This window comes from Anoplopoma fimbria, chromosome 11, assembly GCF_027596085.1.
Source record: "Anoplopoma fimbria isolate UVic2021 breed Golden Eagle Sablefish chromosome 11, Afim_UVic_2022, whole genome shotgun sequence".
Lineage (NCBI taxonomy): Eukaryota > Metazoa > Chordata > Actinopteri > Perciformes > Anoplopomatidae > Anoplopoma > Anoplopoma fimbria.
The window spans coordinates 22879026-22896727 of NC_072459.1; the positions used below are offsets into that span (position 1 = coordinate 22879026).

General features: G+C 37.6%; 4 protein-coding genes across 4 annotated transcripts in view; 1 reads left to right on the forward strand and 3 right to left on the reverse strand.

Moving 5' to 3' along the window:
- Positions 1-1056: 1056 nt before the first annotated feature.
- Positions 1057-4378, forward strand: si:ch211-40k21.9 (THAP domain-containing protein). Its single transcript, XM_054608137.1, has 3 exons — positions 1057-1275; positions 2531-2663; positions 3519-4378. The coding sequence occupies exons 1-3, from the start codon at positions 1211-1213 to the stop codon at positions 4122-4124; spliced, it is 804 nt and encodes a 267-aa protein (XP_054464112.1). The 5' UTR covers positions 1057-1210; the 3' UTR covers positions 4125-4378.
- A 5325-nt stretch (positions 4379-9703) lies between these two features.
- LOC129098965 (pleckstrin homology domain-containing family F member 2-like) lies at positions 9704-11225 on the reverse strand. The gene is made up of 2 exons (XM_054608108.1): positions 10982-11225; positions 9704-10434 (listed from the first exon to the last, which is right to left on the reverse strand). Exons 1-2 carry the CDS (start codon positions 11223-11225, stop codon positions 9860-9862), a joined length of 819 nt encoding a protein of 272 aa, XP_054464083.1. The 3' UTR covers positions 9704-9859.
- Positions 11226-13375: 2150 nt separating this feature from the next.
- bglap (bone gamma-carboxyglutamate (gla) protein) lies at positions 13376-14504 on the reverse strand. The gene is made up of 4 exons (XM_054608270.1): positions 14447-14504; positions 14124-14168; positions 13639-13685; positions 13376-13498 (listed from the first exon to the last, which is right to left on the reverse strand). The coding sequence occupies exons 1-4, from the start codon at positions 14502-14504 to the stop codon at positions 13376-13378; spliced, it is 273 nt and encodes a 90-aa protein (XP_054464245.1).
- A 2784-nt stretch (positions 14505-17288) lies between these two features.
- Positions 17289-17702, reverse strand: part of mgp (matrix Gla protein) — a 3149-nt gene continuing 2735 nt past the window's right edge. Inside the window, exon 5 of the mRNA XM_054607802.1 lies at positions 17289-17702. This exon is cut by the window's right edge and continues 169 nt beyond it. The gene's annotated coding sequence lies outside the window, so the exon portion shown is untranslated.

Genomic DNA, 17702 nt, shown 5'->3' on the forward strand with positions numbered 1-17702 from the left:
CATTCATATATATTTGAATTGTATTATACTGAAAATCGTAAAATCATGTATTTATACATAAAACAACCAAAACAGTTACAACAAAAAAAAAAAAAACTATTAAAAGCAATATTGAAGACTGTAAGAAGGAGATTTATACATAAACATAAATCATACACTTTATTTATTTAGTATTAAGATAAGATAAAATAAAAGAATCCTTTATTAGTCCCGCAGCGGGGAAATTTACAGGATTACAGCAACATAGATATAGTTTTACAGAGTATGTGTCCGATCACATGAGAAGTCTTAAATAATAAATAATTTCCCCATTGTGGGACTAATAAAGGCTTAATTATTATTATTATTATTATTATTATTATTATTATTATTATTATTATTATTATTAAACACGTGTTTTATTAGTCCAAAGAACACAATTGGTATTTAATTCATTGTTCCAGATTACAGTACTAATCAGTGGTGAGTTATTGGTTTATACTGGGGAGATGCTGGCATTTTGTATCGCATTTCAATGGATTGAATATGTGACCTCTGAGAGCATACAAAAAAAGAGTTACAGAATTTACAAAAAGTTACAAAGTTACAAAAAGTTACAAAAAAAGTTACAAAAAAAAACACACCAGAATTATGATGGAACATTTACGGGATCTGTAATAAAATAGAAAAACACAATGGATCTATGGGATGGTTTGCATTTTGTACTCACTGAGAAACTTTAGAACATGTTATGCTTTACTGTCCAAAGTATGATGCTGAGAGATGGGATACTGAATCTTAAAGAATATAGTTGAGATATTATTTCTTTAAAAAGTTATTGTGGAGAAGTGTTATCTGATTTTAGGACAAAGACTTAATAGAAAGAGTCAAACTTAACTTACTTTCTTGTGTTTATTATATTTTCTTTGACTCGATATTAGCGGTGACTATTGCTACTCCCTACCAGTAGGTGGCGGTATTGCACCATAACGTTGTTTGCCAACCGCCCTACATATTACGAGGAAGACTTCTTCTTGCAACCAGTAGAAGGAATGCGGGTTAAAGGCACTTCCGCCTTGGCTTCACTTTTCAGACCGGAGCGGAGGCTTCGTCCTCCTCTTGTAGACAGCCCAGGGGTGTTACCCGTGTTTTCGTGTACGAGCTGTGACCCCCACACAGTTTGCTTTCAGTTCATTAAAGTTAATTGTAACATTTTGGCTCGTTGTGTACAATGTCTTGTTCAGCGTACGGTTGTTCTAGAAGACATTCTAAGGGGTCGGACGTTAATTTTTTTAGGTAAGTAGCGTCATTTTTTTTTTTTTTTTTAAGCATGTTGTTCGCCAGTTAAAATTAGCACCTCAATTAATTTTCCCATTTAACGTGAATTACAGATTCACCTTTCTAACCTAGCTAGCTAGCTGGATTTGGTGTTTGTTTGTTTTTACGTTTGTGAATAAACATTACTTCTGCTGATATATTTTGCGGCAGAGAAGCAACAGCAAAGGCCTGTTGCTGCCCTCCACAGGTCATTTGAAGAACTCCATTAATTGCGTTAAATTATTATTATTATATTCCTTTATTGATCCCCATGGGGGAAATTCAAGTGTTGCAGCAGCTCAACTACACAGACAGACAATAAATACACATATTATACTACACAGACAATAAATACACACTACAACTAGACAATAAATACACATATTATACTATAAATACAACAACTACACAGACAATAAATACACATACTATACAACTACACAGACAATAAATACACATACTATACAACTACACAGACAATAAATACACATACTATACAACTACACAGACAATAAATACACATACTATACAACTACACAGACAATAAATACACATAATACAACTACACAGACAATAAATACACATACTATACAACTACACAGACAATAAATACACATACTATACAACTACACAGACAATAAATACACATACTATACAACTACACAGACAATAAACAGACAATAAATACACATACTATACAACTACACAGACAATAAATACACATACTATACAACTACACAGACAATAAATACACATACTATACAACTACACAGACAATAAATACACATACTATACAACTACACAGACAATAAATACACATACATACAACTACTAAATACAACTATACAACACACAGACAATAAATACACATACTATACAACTACACAGACAATAAATACACATACTATACAACTACACAGACAATAACTACACATACTATACAACTACACAGACAATAAATACACATACTATACAACTACACAGATATTTGTAGTCCATTAAGATTAGGATAATTATTACAGTTTTTGATGTTTCGCCACCTGCCGCGATGAGTAGTGCTTTCAGTTAATTATCACGAGCTTTTCACTATGTGATGGTTAGTTCGTTCAGTCAGCTTCTGCCTCTGTTTGTGCCTGTGTTATTAACCCTTCGTCCACTTTTTAATGTTGTATCTGTTTTACTATATTGGAATGTCTGAATGCACATCAGCTAACTTTTTTTTTTTTTCAAACAGATTTCCTTTAGGAGACGATGCAAGGCTGGAGCAATGGTTGCTGAATGTGAGAAGAAGGAACTGGATCCCATCTAAAAGTTCACGTCTGTGCAGTACGCACTTTAAGGAGGATCAGTTCTTCATAGACAAGGAGGTAGACGGATACCTTTTAGTACACAGTGGATTTTTTCTAAATGTACCAATACTTGGTAGTGAAAGTTGTTATAATATCAGACCTAACATATCAGTAAAACATGTATCTGAATGTGTGCATTGCAGCATTAAATGAAATCACTACTCACCCAGATGATATCAAAATCCTGATGTTTCAGGAAGTTTCATTACAACTGCCAAAATTTGGCCGCACGCAACTATTTAAGTAATTATGATTTCAATGTTTCCTGTTTGTTAACACATTTTTATAAAATTTGTGTTTTTTCTCTTTTAATTTGTTTGTTATCGTCTTCTTTTGTTTATAAAGTCTAAAATGCATGATTATTAGGATAACCACCCTCAAAATCTTAATTTAAAGGTCCAGTGTGTAGGATTTAGGGGTATCATTTGGCAGAAATAGAATATAATACTCAGAAATGTGACTTGTGTATAATCACTTGAAACAATATTATAAATTCTTTCTTAGCTTAGACCAAGCCTTTCATATCTACATAGGGAGCGGGGCTCTTCACAGAGGGCGCCATGTTGCAACACCATGTTTCTACAGTGGCCCAGAAAGGACAAACCGAACACTGGTTCTAGAGAGAGCCTTTCGTGTTTTTTCGTTACCTGAAGGCTTTCATAGTTCTCTGACACGCTTGGAAGGGGCGGGATGAGGACAAAGGGTTTTCCTTAGGTTGCAATCTGCAACCCCACTGCTAGATGTCACTAAATCTTACACACTGCTCCTTTAAATCACAAAATACACCATTAATTGTTAAAAAAAAAAAAGGAAAGAAAAGAAAATCCTATGTATCAAAACTTACCTACTGATGTCTTCTGCATTTATCTGTAGGGCAAGAGGAGGTTGAAGGAGACTGCTGTGCCTACTATTTTCGTCTTTCAGAACCATTGGTTGATAGAGGATGTAACTAACACAACCACACAGAACAACCTGCTACGTTTGACTACCAACATTGACAATGGACCTTATCATGACATTGTCAATCTGGAGCAAGCGCCTATTGAGGAGGACGATGTTGTTGATGATGTCGCTTACGGTGTCGCTGATGATGTCCTTGATGATATCCTTGATGATGACATTGTTAGGGTTATTGTCGGTGGTGATGTTGATGAGGTCGTTTCCGACGACACAAGCGAGTGTGACACAAGCATAACTCCACAATCCGCTTTGCATGATCATAGCTACCGGAGTCTAAAACAAGAGCAGATCTATGTGAGCACCGATCACAACTACATTGTTTCTGGTTCTCCCCGGACACTGAAGCGTAAAGTGGACGCAGTACAAGATCAGCTTGTCTTGGCTCATAAAAAGCTTAAGTTAAAGTCTCAGGAGACAAGGCGAATGAAGTCGAGACTCTTGTCCATGAAAAATCTGACAAAGGATCTAAAGAAAAAGTTGAATGCAGTTGAAAAAGCTCATGCAGGAGTTCATAAGTAATGGAGGTAAGGTGCAAAAAGTCCAGAGGAGTTCTTGTGTGTGAGATTAAAGCTTCAAGGAAGAAGCTGTTCTGAAGTCTTTTCATGTTAAAAGTCTCTTGTAGAGATGCACCATTTGTAATTTTCTTGGCCGATTCCGATTTTTCTTTCGAAGAACTTTAATTGGCTTCAAGGCTCTGGAGTAAAACATCTTTTAACTCTCTCTCTGAACTGTCATTGTATTCCGTCAAAAACTCTAATTCTCCTTTCTTTAGTATTGTCATATATAGTGTTTTTTTTGCATAAACACACATTTCAAATGAATTGTAAATAAATTATTGAATTTAATTTAAAATATTTGCTATACTTTTTAATGAAAAAAGATCTTGTCAATAGTAGTTTCACATGCCAAGATGATTGAATTCCTTCACTCAGTAACGTTACTTTTGCTGAAAGAGAGGGAGAGAAACATTCCAATAAGTGTTTTTGACGCCTGTCATCAACAATGAAATGAACAGGAATAAAATAGCAAACAATCATATATTGTTGAACTGCATTTCGTTCATTTAACTGGGAGAATACATCAACAGGTGTTCTGTGGTGTAACATTAATTTAGTTAAATTAGCAAATTTAACAGCAGGTGGAGACGCCAACATATAGCAAAACTGTTATTTTATCGTTCCAGTATCGTTAATGAATCATACGCTAAAGGAAACTTTGTTACAGCTAATATTTAGCTAGCGATATTATGAATCCCACAACTTTTCTTGGCAAGACCTGCCCTGTGAAGCATTCAAGCGCTCGTCCAAGTGCCCATGTTCACAGGAAGTACAGGTAACTCCATTTCTTCTGGTTTCATAATCTGACTAATGGATTTAAAGGACCAATGGTGGTTGTTTTAGTCCACCAGAACTGGTCTGGAGAAGGTTTGGGATAAGTTCCACAAAGACAGACTAAAAACTGTGAGCCAGTGGTTTTGGGGATTAGAAAACAGCAAATTGTTTCTATAGTCAATTGTCATGTTGTTTGGCATGTCAAACTGTCAAATACACTGAATACTATGGGAGAAAAATAATGTACCAATTAATGGTAAACGGTTTTAACCAAAACAAACTAGATGGTCTGGTGCTAAGACTTTTTTGTTTGTAATTTTCTTCATAGAATTGTTGCTGTTAACACATTTATGTTTGTTTGTTTTTCCAAATATAATGACAACTGTCCTTTTTTGCACACAGAGGGAAACCATTGTTTTCCTTCAATGTGGTTGATCTTTCTCTTTTTCAACTTATATATCTTGCTGCCAGTCTACAGCAGTCCCCCTTCTCTGCCTGTATGGTTTGTGCATGTAGTCCTGCTTATAGTGGCAGCTGTGTCTCATACTGCACCTGTCGCCGAGCCCTACTTCCTCTCCCCCAGCTTCCTCTCCCCCTGCTTCATCTCCCCCAGCTTCATCTCCCCCTGCTTCATTCAGCCCGTGACTTGGACAGTCTGCCACCTCCTCGTAAGCCTTCTTCTTACGGCAGCCTTGACACAGGGTGAGGACAAACAGGTATTATAATAACCTCACGTGGAAGGTCTATGGCGTCGAACATGATATCAGGCCCGCAAAACCACCTGGCTTATAGAGTTAAGGCTCCTGACATCATCTGTGACGTCAACCCCTCAACTCAAAGATAGTCATTACAAAAACAAAGTCTAACCAAACTAAGTAATCAAATAATCCGATCATGCCAAATTTGATAAATAATGACCAAACCTTGCTGGCAGCAGCAGGAGGAGTTAAGTGAAGCTTAAATAATGCACACCACCTCCACTCATAAACAGACAGTTTAATGAGCCAAGACTTCAGGAGAAAATGTTTTTGTTGCAGGTCTAGGATGACAGGACAAGCAACCAAACACAAGTGTTCTGTTTAACAGGAGATTGATGAGACAGCAGCTTTTGTTTTAATGTTTCCAATGACAGTTGTCATTAAAACACTGGATTATTTTGCTGTTACAATATCTAATATATGTGAATGCTAAATAGATCACAAAACTCTTAAATAGACAAAAATGTTGCTGTTACAATGAAACATTAGAACTAAGTAGACTACAAAATAGACTAAGAATTACAAATAAACTAATATTTTAAATTGCAAATATCTAAGCCTAAAACTAATTTCTCATATCACAAATTAGAAATCTAAAATCCGCTGTCATTTAGAAGTCTGCACGTGTAGATGAATGATGATCTACAACGATCAGTTCAACATCTTCGGATGGTCAGATTGTTTGAGTTCCCTGTATGACGACCTGTGAGCTCTGCAGTCGGGTTCAGGGAGGGAGGAGGGTTGCTGGGCATGGAGGGGGAAACTAATCTCAGATTTTTGTAATGGTCAAATGCAGGTGGAGTTAACTGGAGCTTCAATGATTCTGTCAACAGCAGCTCCTCTAATAAAGATTAGATAGTTCAATGAGCAATGCGTAGATTTCAAGAGATTCACTAAGAATCAAGCTTTTAACGGTGTTCTTCTGAGCCGTTAGACCATGTTCTTAGAGGCATCCAGCTGTCTTCTCCCTTGCTGCGAAAGCCAAATGTGACACTAGGTGGCAGTAACGCCGCTCTTTCATAGTCCAACACACACTCATCAACAACAAAAGCAGCTGTTTAGTGCTTGTGTCACCCCCAACTTCAAATAATCTACTTATATATACTATATATGGTGAAACTTGTTTTCTTCTTCTTTGCTTATTTTTTCTGTCTTTCCGAACACTTTCCAACGATATACACTTCAAAATAAAACGTTTAATACCTTAAAGGCAGATTCTGTACTCTGTACTGGGCTGATTCTGACCAATATGTTTGTAGAATATGTAAAGTATTTCATTTTAATGATTAAACACCTCAGTCATCATATTGTACGTGAAATGCATCTCTCATTTGGTCTTTAATGTCATGCTTGTCTGATTAAATATTTAAAAGGCTCCAGGATTTATTAGTAATCAACTTGACGCTGTGCATTCTCTACAAATCTGCAAATATTTTAAGTTGATACTTGCAAATCATTTGCAGTACAGGGGCCGTCCTCAAGATGTTCTGAGCTCTATCAAACATCTCAAGACTTTAAAAGCAAATCTTCAAAACTCATTTTCTGGATAATCCAAACTAATTCTTTCTTTTTTATTAGGAGCAGTTCTCCCTGTAGGTATCATGTAAACAGCCAGAGTACACACAGTATTTACAGTAGATGAATTATTGAGCACAGCATGTAAATGTGACCAAATGAAACCAGCTGAATGCAACAAGTTTATTGTCACTTTTACAAAAACACACATTTTTGTATCAAATATTGTAGCCCACAGACATATTCATCCACTACGAAATGTGCACACTGCATGCACTGACAGGGATCTCTGTAGTTTCTCCTGAAAAATAAACTCTACCCTTAAAATGCATATTTGGGATTCAGTATAATTCATGTGGGGTGCTTTATATTCATATTTGTGGTGCTATATACTAATATTTAGGAGAATGTTTTGTCTTTGGAGGACTGTGACCCACACAGTTTCTTGGTGAAAAGTGGCAGTTGTAGGAATGAAGTGGTGGCTGCATATTGTTCTTGACAAACATTTCCAATAACTCTAGAGGGTTGTAAGGTCCAAAATTCAAAATGTATTGAATAGAGATAGAATAGTTTTAATCATTTCTAACATTTACAACATGTTTTTAATCAATTTGTTGGCAGTAAGCCTTTCAAAAAACATTTTCACTGCGTCAAGTCTGCTCTCACTTGTTTGCCTCAAATAAAGGGAGGCACGCTGCATGCTCCTGTATCAATGGGGCAGTCTAGCAGCAATCTAATAGCACCATAAATAACATTTATATAACCATATTATTTATTTTTTGCCATTTTCTTTTTTTATGGTGGTGACGTCATAAAATAGTATTAGTATTAGTTTAGTGAACACTGTTTAAGTTGTTTGGAATAAAAGCCTACCTGTGTGTCTGCTCCACGGTGATCGGCTCATCAGTCCCAGGGGGATCGAACGCCCACATATAGGTTCTGGGAAGGACCAAGTGGTATCTGGGGGTAGATAGCAGTTAATAGATCAGCAATCTAGTATATTCCTAACAGTGACACAGTATCAAAGGTTCCAGTTTCTATCGGTCTCTGTTGCTGGTTAGGTATTAATACCCATCGCTGCCATGCATGCACTACATTGTTATACACCTTACCCCCATCTTGGCATATTTTTTCACTTAATGTCAAATCAAAAAAGATCCACATTTAGTTGTAGTGCATACGACCCGCTCGCTTCTCCGAGCTAACCACACCTAACCTCTTCCGCTATCCCACTCTCCTCATGCTCACACAAGTGTTGTTTTCGCTTATACAAGCATTAAGTATGTTTACACCGGCCAAAGAGTTAGCACAAGATGTTTTCAGACTGTAAAAGTGTCATAGTTTCAGTACATTTAGAAAATTAAAATATACTTTTTTTAACCTTAAAAAGACTCAAAGCAGCCAATGCGGGAAAGCTGTAGGTTATAAGAATTAGACTTCATTCTTTTAGGATCATTTTATAGATACTGGAACATAAATATCCCATCTATAGAACAACAAATAAAATACACAGTAAAGTACTGCATGTATACAACGTTTGGGTCTCTTTAGAGGAGAACTGACTGCACAAGAATGGATTCCTGCCTAGTGTCACATTTAGCTTTGGCAGTGAGGGAGGGAGTCAGCAGGTTATTGTTGTATTTCCTATATAAATAAAGAAGTTAATGATGAACTACTCAAAGAACAACACCAAACACATCAAAGATGGTAAACCAATTCTATTAAAGCAACCGAATAATAACCAAACGGGCCCGTTCAACACCGATAACTAGAACATTTGGATTAATAGTGAGACTGATGTCATGTCCGATAAATGCACTCTGCTCTCTAATCTGTAATTTGCGGGAATAAATAGGCTACATTTCCGTGTGTGGAGAAGTCAAACAGGTTTGACACTTCATTCTGAGAAATGAGTCACCCAAGTTTAGAAAAAACAAAAAAGTCGTTTGAACAAAAAAGTCTATTATAAAATAATAATGAAGTCCTCTGAAACTCTGTTTTTATTACATTTTATAATAAAGAGTTTTTTTTAAATATTTTTCCAAATAAGTTCACAGTTCTTAATTTATGTATAATTCAGATTTATTCCTGTGATTATTGGTTTCATGTTTATTTAACTGATAACACGCTGGAGCTCCATAACAATAATCAAAGTGAGTTATACAGATTTTTTAATTGAGCAAATGTAGGTATTGGAATCATGACAGAAAAAGTCAAATTGGTGGATCTGACTCTCAATTATCTAATAATCACAAAAGACACAAATCCTTTACAAGTTTTGTAAGCGCTTTATTGTTTTTAGATCATTTCAAAGCAAAATTAAAAATAAGAACAGTATAAACTGTTACAATGCAGTTTCATAACTGTATACACTGCTCTTCTCAGCATCCTCTGACACCAAATACTATTTGAGAAGATAACTGTGTTATTTCATTTCTTAAGAACGCAGTAATGACATCATTAAAAAGGTAAAAATACAATACATAGTTCCCCTTCAAGGTTTTTGACTTTTAACCTACTTCTATTGCATTGAGTTACCTTTGTGTCATCTTAGCCCGTTCAAAAGTCCAATACTCTTTGAATTCATTGTTTAAAATGACGCTTAATGATGGTGAACATGTCTGAGAGACCGCCTTGATGTGCTGATGTTTTATTGGGGCTGCTGATGCATCGGTCTCGGGTAAACATAGGTGCCCGTCTGTCCACAGGTGCCGTTATGGGAAACCAGCCAGCTGTTGTAAGTCATCTCCACTCCCTCGTCTTCATCACTGGACGCTGCCTCATTGTCCTCCTCTGCGCTATTCTTTCTAGGGCCGTTTCCTCCCAGGCCGGACACCCCATCTTCCTTATTCCTCGCGTCACACTGGCTGCAGACCCTCAACAGCTTGGTGGGGTGAATGTGGCCGATCACCTCCCGCTGCATGGAGCACGCGTTGCACACCAAAAAGCCACACTTACGGCAGTGGTGGCGGCGTTTGGTCTTCGTGAAATTGTTGAAGCAGCGCATGCATTTGTAGGCGGCCTGGTCTGGGATCCAGGCAACAGCATAGGTGGAACCGGGTTGGCTTCCGCCGCCCTGCAACAGGTTTGACCGGCACTCCTCGATGTGCTCCATCCAGGCCCGCTTCATCTCGTATGAAGGCGCGGAGACAAAAAATGACTTGCGCGGTGTACGAATCAGCCATTTGTTCCCCATTGCCTCACCGTCCTCGAGCTTGATGTCCTCTGAAATGACAGTCAAGATGGCATATTGATAACAATGCAAAAAACATATGGATACTGGTCTGGTCAACACGCCTGTCCAAACAATCAAATTGATGTGCTTTTCTACTCGTGAATTTCTCATTTCTGCATAAGACTGTAGGCATATATTACAGTTGAATGCAGTGCAAACAACTTATGTTGTGACCTGGTACCTTGTGGTATTAAACAATACAAAACATTTAATTGTATAGGCTTTGCTGCATGAATACAATGAAGTTGAACTAACTTATATCTTTAGGTGTTCAAAGCATTAAAACAAGATATTGAACAAACTCAAAAGTAACATCTTCAGAAAAGCAGTCCTGTTCAACTAAAAATAGTTTAAGTGGAATGTGGATAGGCGACATAGGTGCCCATCTGGGCAAAGTGATAACAAGTATTCGGTCACTATAGCTTGTGTGAAGCTATAAATACAGATACTAACTTAATAACTATCTTTCTCATTTAAATGTTCTGTCAGCATGGATTGAGTGTTCTCAACCACAGGAGAAGCAGTTGAGTTTCTCACCTAGAGGGATGACCTTCTGGTTTTTGTGCCAGCGGCCGTTCAGGATGATGCTGCCGTACACCAACATGTCGTTGAAGAGGAAGAAAATCTTCGTCTCGGGCTTCCGACGACCCTGTTTAATCAGACGGCCCTGTCCCATCAGAACCCGACCTGGCTTGGATAGGGACGCTCCTGCTGGACGAAATGAGTTATCCACTGCCTGGATTCGCTCACGGTTCTCCCTGTCAAACGTTAACTGGTCCATCGTGGTGACTGAATATCTGCCGTAGCGCCGGGTATCACACATTAACAAGGTGTCAGCGGCAGGCTGGGAGGAGTCAAGGCTTGCTTCCTGATGACGCAGCAGGACTTACCAAGGTTAGATTGAAGACAAACCCGTTAAACAAGAAATAAGACAGATTGTTTGGTGTGGGGCAGCTTGTTGTTGTACAGTTAGAATTTTATTTTTTAATGATATATAAGCTTTTAAAATGTACAAGTGTCTCTGCAACTTTGGAGCAAAAAGTAACAGGTGTAAAGTAACTAAGTTTGAGCTACTTGTGTTTCGGTAATAACTACTTTATGCTTTTACTGTAGGATCAATTTATAAAGTAAAATACACTTCTATAGATTAAAAACCAAACAATACTGTTTAAATTAGCTACACCTTACTTTTAATGAAAATATGCCACATATGAACGTCTGAATGTTTCTCATGTTCACCACGTTAGGTTAGCGTGTTGGCATGCTAACATTTCCTAATCAGCACATATTAAATATTTAAAAAATTCATGCTGACTACACAAGAGCTCATATTTCAAAACCTGACATAGTATTATGAGACTGGCTGAGCAACTCATGGAGTGAAAAAGAAACAACCTTTGGTGCCAGCTCTTGTTAGTCATACATGCCACAGACACTGAGTGGTGTTTCTTCTGCAGTAAACAGGTACTAATTATGCAAACCAGCCAGATACAAATAGCACGCTTTCATCACCAGGTCAAAGACACGTTCTCAATCAACAGTGATACTATTATACAGTGTGTGGTGAACATACGCATGGCAAAAATACAAGGGGATCTCCAAAGGGTGGGGGAAAGAGGTTTTTTTCGATGAGGAAATAAATTTAACGCTGGAAATGTATCATACTTCTACTACATCATAAGCATGACTCAAAACTTAATTAGGACAAAATAATGCTTGCCAGTTTATTATTCAGTATGGTAAGAAATTACTTAGGCTATATACAAATAAAGCAACATCTCTCTACTTTGGGAGTGATATCAATCTTCATTACTCACCAAGCTTTATTTTGTACAAATTACATAAAAACAGATATACTTCACAAGAAGCAGGGTCAGGGAAGCAAGATCAACCCCAAGTCTCCACAAAACTTGCAGCTGAGGCTTGAGATCTGTGTAATGCTTAACGGAAATGAATAAGCAAGCACTTTCAGAATCTGGTTGATATGTGGAGCCATTGTGAGAACACAAGTACTACAAGAGAAAGTGCATTCACTCTGGAATCTAAGAGGTATTTATCAACTGAAAAAATATAAATTACTTGATCAGAGACAGTGGGTTTTGCTGTGTTAAGGTCAGAGACAAATTACTTTAAAAAAATGGGTTTTGAAGAAAATATTGTTTGAATTAACTTGTCCAAAATAATGGAAACGAGTTTATGGCCCCATTTTGTAAATTATGGTTACATTTGGAGTTAAAAAAAAGGAGTTAAAAGCAGGTAGTGCTTTAGAGCGTTGCTGATTAACGACACCTTGGTGTTGACAGGTCGCGACCACGGCGTGGTCCCGGTTTGCTGTCCGTGTTTGCATCATAGAACCTTCTCCGTTTCACATTGTGTTTTCAGTTCCTGAAAGGTAACTTTTCTCTTCGCGTAAAATGCCTTATTCGGCGTTCAGTTACTTTACAGCTAGCTCCACTTTTTTGTGTCACTTCAGGTTGCAAAAAAATAAACTGGATGACCACTGCGCAAATGCCTTCTCGAGGCTTCTAAACGTCAGGCCAAGTCACTGTGACTACGTCCACTGTACGGTCTATGATGTCATGCTCACGTTCAAGAGGGACGTGCAGTGGCCACGACTTGTTAAAGCAGTTCTATTCACGGGTTATAAAATAGCATACACACAGGAGAGTTCTATTTTTCTTTATATAGTTTCAACACACTATTCTACAGGCTAACAGCACTTATAGACAATTCTGTGGGTCTAAGCAGGATGGAAAAATGAATCCCAATGCAGAAATTACTCCTTTAGCTACACTTTCTCACATCTGTTTGCATTTTTCCCCCACATCTCTCACTTTTTTAAGTTGTGACACACTGGCACACTTTTTGGAAATGTTTCGCTCATGTTTTTTTTGTTGGCTTAACTGAAAATCACTTGTCATGGTTTGGCTTCTAATAGGGGACTGGTCCGTAGTAGGCGGTGTAGGCGGCGATGATTCCATGCGTGTCCATCATGTCCTCACAACCCAGGTTGGCCTCACACACTTCTCTCAGGCTGAGGGGGGAGAGAGAGAGAGAGAGAGAGAGAGAGAGAGAGAGAGGGGAGGGTGGGATGATCACAGAGATGCAAAACAAATCCTGAAGATGTCATTCACACAGATGTTGCTTCAGTACTGCCTTGGATTTAAAGACACATAATGTATAGGCTATTGAATTTGCCCACTGCTTCTTATAGGTGATGTGAAAGTAGTACCTCTCCAGCCTAAACAACCCTGCACATTTAACATAACTTTTGTTTTATATATAAACAAGATGTCTACCAATTAACCCAAATTAAATGCATGTGAAAGTTTCAACATATAAATAGCAACTCAGCACAACACAAATTTTGTGTTAAGCCATGAAAGAAAGTCCAGATGTTGCAAGTAAAATGTGGATTAATATGGAATTTATGCAATGCGTGAAATGTATGTTGAAACTGTCTTTATCATTATTGTGTATTTAGGAAATCAGAGTAGTATTCAACAAAAAGTTCAAATCATAATCAGTTTTTTTATTTCATTAATTTGTCTTGGAATCTGCAGAAATATTGTGGGAATCATCTGCTTTAGTCCTTGAGGAAAAATGACTCAAGTATGTTACATATTAATGCAACTTTGACCATAAAACCAAAAACAATATTGCTGAAACATGATCTTACCTTCCTGAGCAGGGTTGTCTGCAGGCTGGGAGCCAGTGGAGGCATCTGTCAAACATGAGGGGAAAAATGTAATATTAACAATATATATTTATTTAATTTAATCATTTTCAATCCAGGAAAACTCCCTCTTTCAAGTCTTTACTTTCAAAGCAAACCTCTGTCTTAACTTAAGCCAGTAGTAAATAAATCAGTTGGCCAGACCTTTAGTGGTAAAAGTTGTAGTTTTTAATCTTTGTTTGCAGAGCAGCATATCCTTGAAATCAAATAATAATACACTAAAATAAAGAGCTTTGTTTTATCATATACTGTTGTGCAGCTGTTACCTGAAGCCAGACAGATGGCAGCCAGGGAGCAGAGAACCAAGATGGCCAAAGTCTTCATATCTCAGCTTCTTTCTTCAGCGTCAGCAGTATCAGGCAGCAAGTAGACTTCGACAGCTCTGTCACTCTTCTCTCTTTCTCTCTTTCTCTTACATATATATATATATGCATAAATACACACTCGATTTATAGATGTGGCCCTCTCTGTGACACAGGTGTGTGATTGGTTAGGGAATCATATATCACACACCCACGCGGGTGCAGAGATACACACCTCCATAGCAATGATGGATGCAAAAACACATTTTATTTTTATTTAGTTTATTTTTGCATTAATGGAGAGAAAGGTGAACAGACAGAGAAAAAATGTCTGCTCCCAAAAGGCAGGTACTTGTTTTAAACCAAAGGTGGTGAGAAAGCAAATCTGGGGGTGGCTCTCAAATGTCAAATACTGATGTGGTATTCATTGAAAGATATTTTACACCTTGTTGAGGTAATTTTAGCTGCTGCTGAGAAACCAGATTTCTTCGTGTACATCCTAAAATGTTTGTTTGTATAAAGATGAAAAAAAAGAGATGAAGAAGAAATGCTCAAACACTATAAAAATGATGTATAATGATGTGAAATCGCAGCACCAGACTACAAGCTGTCAGTAATAAAACATTTGATGAAATGTTAGGGATGCCATGCCAGCTGGCAGCCTGGAGAGGTCAGAGTTTTACAGCACACCCACACACTTTTACATGCAGGTCACTAAGTGCATACAGCAGAGAAAAACATGTAACACAAAACTGAAAGGGAAAAAAACGCCGTCCCACATTATGTGACATGATTTTAATCCGAGGGCCCTCACTTTTATTGCAAACCGCGGTGATTTCCTTCAGAATGAAAGCAACATTTAGAAACAAACCCAGTATGTTTGAAGATTTGTGGAGGGGTAATTTGAAATGTGGAAAGTTTATTTTTTCCAAAAAACAAGTGGGTGGTTTGACAATAAAGCAGCGGGAAAAGCTTCATGCAGCAGAGTGGGACATGTTAATTATCACACAACCCTCTAGAAATGTGTTTTTGTTTAAAAAAACAAATACATCTAATTCTCCTGTATTTTATTGGTTAATTAAAAAGTGACCATTGCTAGTAATGCTGAATGCAGTATCTGATGCACTAGAAACAGCTTAAGAACTTTGTTAATTTATGATGTGAAAGTGTCCTCCCAGACTGTTTTCTCCTCTGCTCTGCTTGTTGCTTTTTTTAACTGGACATTTAGATTCTGGACTGATCCTGAGAGTATACTGTGGGGTGTAATTTGACTGTCTGGGTCAATGTCGGTGCTTTTACAGAGGAGCATTCGACCTCAGGACAACTTGAATTGTGCAGATCTAAAACTTTTTGGCAACAAGACAAAACAAACATCCAGTATGACTGTCTTTTCAGGCCACGCTGTGCCATGAAGACATTGGCGCTGTGTGACTGTCTGCAAAAGTGAGGTTGCTGATGCATTCCTCTTGAGATAAGAGACCAGATCTTCACCACACATATTTAAATAGCAGTGTTAGCTGGTTTGAAAATAAAACGCTAATATTTTCCTATAATATGTGAGAGTAGGAAGCCCACCATCAATGCTAAAGTTACATTTCTGAGACAGTGTGCACACCATCACCTAACTAAATAACATAATAGCTACTCAACGATAAGAAATGTATTCTTATCTGACTAGCTGACTTTACGTCACGATAATGGCTAGTTATATTAGCTTGCTGTAGCACCAGCTAGCTAACTCGTATTCTTCGCTATAGGCATTCGTCTTGATGTGTGTGTATGTAACATTTATGTTGCAGTTAAAGTAGAAGCAATGTAAAAATTGGAAAATTAAGTTAATAATGTGCATAAATCCAAGTTTGTACCTATCACTTATGAGGCAAGATCCAAACGGAAGAGATGAAGATTTTACATTTTGTTTTATGATAATGTTTTTCCTTGAGCATAGACCTACTTCGTGGTTACATATTGTACACATTTATTACACAAATATAGTTACTAGTTAATTTGCAGATCAAGATTTCTTATCAAAAACCTGAACAGTTTATGAGATCAAACACATTGTTTTTACACTTTTTTGGTGTGCAGGTGTGTAGTCTGGTTCTCTTTGCTCCATTTCAGATGTCTTGGAGTTGTTCCACCAAAGGGAAATCATTTCTTAAAGGAGTTGTGTGTAGGATTTTAGTGGCATCTAGTGATGTCCTTGCAGACTGAACCAACTAAACACCCATTCTCTTACCCCTCCCTTTTTCAAGCATGTAGAGAACTACAGTGACCTTCAGGTGGCGTTACAATGTGAAAGGCTTTCTCTGGAGAAACTGTTTGGTTTGTCAGTTCTTGGCTACTGTGGAAACATAGAGCTGCAACATGATGGCCCCTGTTAAGAAAACCCGCTCCCTGTGCAGATATGAAGGGCTCATTGTAAGCTAACGAATCATATTCTTTGTATCAGGTGACTTTACAACAATGAAAATAATTAGGAATATTCAACTTTTGCTAATAAATGCCCCTTCATGCTACAGTCTGGCCCTCTAAGTATCTCTTCAGGCAGATTACAAAAGCCTTGATGGTAATCTCCTAAAAAAAAAGGAAAAAATATTTTCTTTACTTGTATACCCCCTCTATTCTCTATACTATTCTCGTTCCAAAACACATGGAGCTGTAAAATAAGCCACTTTATCTTGAGCAGTCACACATATTGGACCAATACTATCACTCTAACATCTGCCAAGCATTGCAAACACTGACACTGAACGCCAAATGTTCTCACACACCCATGTGGCAAAGAAACTGCATAAACAGGATTAAGACAAACCCCAATAAAGAGGATTTTATTTATTTTTTCAAAGCAAAGGAAATAATCACTGACAGCAGCGTTGGCCTGGATAAATAGGCGGATAATGTGAGAAACGGTTAGTGGATAGTGAGCAAAACACTTCAATCGTGCATATCGCATAAATGCTGTGAAGGTGTGATAATAGTGGATAAAAGTTATCCTGAGGATTACACAAGAGATGGGCCATGAATTTCTACATGCCCGTAATGACGGGTTGTGAGCCACGCTGGATGCCTCTCTGTTTACAAACTGTGTTTTCTTCTAGGATCCATTTCAGAGGCCACAAAAACAACCACATAAATTATAGAAAAGTTGCAATATGGGGGATGAAGGAACGCTCATTCATTCCCAGACGATAATGATGATTCTGCTTTTTGACAGACA

What these genes read in the sequence shown, in the direction of transcription:
- si:ch211-40k21.9 (XM_054608137.1), top strand. Translation starts at nt 1,211, where the DNA reads ATGTCTTGTTCAGCGTACGGTTGTTCTAGAAGACATTCTAAGGGGTCG. An exon ending in TCGGACGTTAATTTTTTTAG is followed by an intron (nt 1,276 to 2,530) that starts GTAAGTAGCGTC and finishes TTTTTCAAACAG; the next exon opens with ATTTCCTTTAGGAGACGATG. An exon ending in AGTTCTTCATAGACAAGGAG is followed by an intron (nt 2,664 to 3,518) that starts GTAGACGGATAC and finishes ATTTATCTGTAG; the next exon opens with GGCAAGAGGAGGTTGAAGGA.
- LOC129098965 (XM_054608108.1), bottom strand. Translation starts at nt 11,225, where the DNA reads ATGGACCAGTTAACGTTTGACAGGGAGAACCGTGAGCGAATCCAGGCA. An exon ending in CCAGAAGGTCATCCCTCTAG is followed by an intron (nt 10,435 to 10,981) that starts GTGAGAAACTCA and finishes CTGTCATTTCAG; the next exon opens with AGGACATCAAGCTCGAGGAC.
- bglap (XM_054608270.1), bottom strand. Translation starts at nt 14,504, where the DNA reads ATGAAGACTTTGGCCATCTTGGTTCTCTGCTCCCTGGCTGCCATCTGT. An exon ending in TGCCATCTGTCTGGCTTCAG is followed by an intron (nt 14,169 to 14,446) that starts GTAACAGCTGCA and finishes CATGTTTGACAG; the next exon opens with ATGCCTCCACTGGCTCCCAG. An exon ending in CTATAAGAAGCAGTGGGCAA is followed by an intron (nt 13,499 to 13,638) that starts ATTCAATAGCCT and finishes CTCTCTCTCTCT; the next exon opens with CTCTCTCTCTCCCCCCTCAG.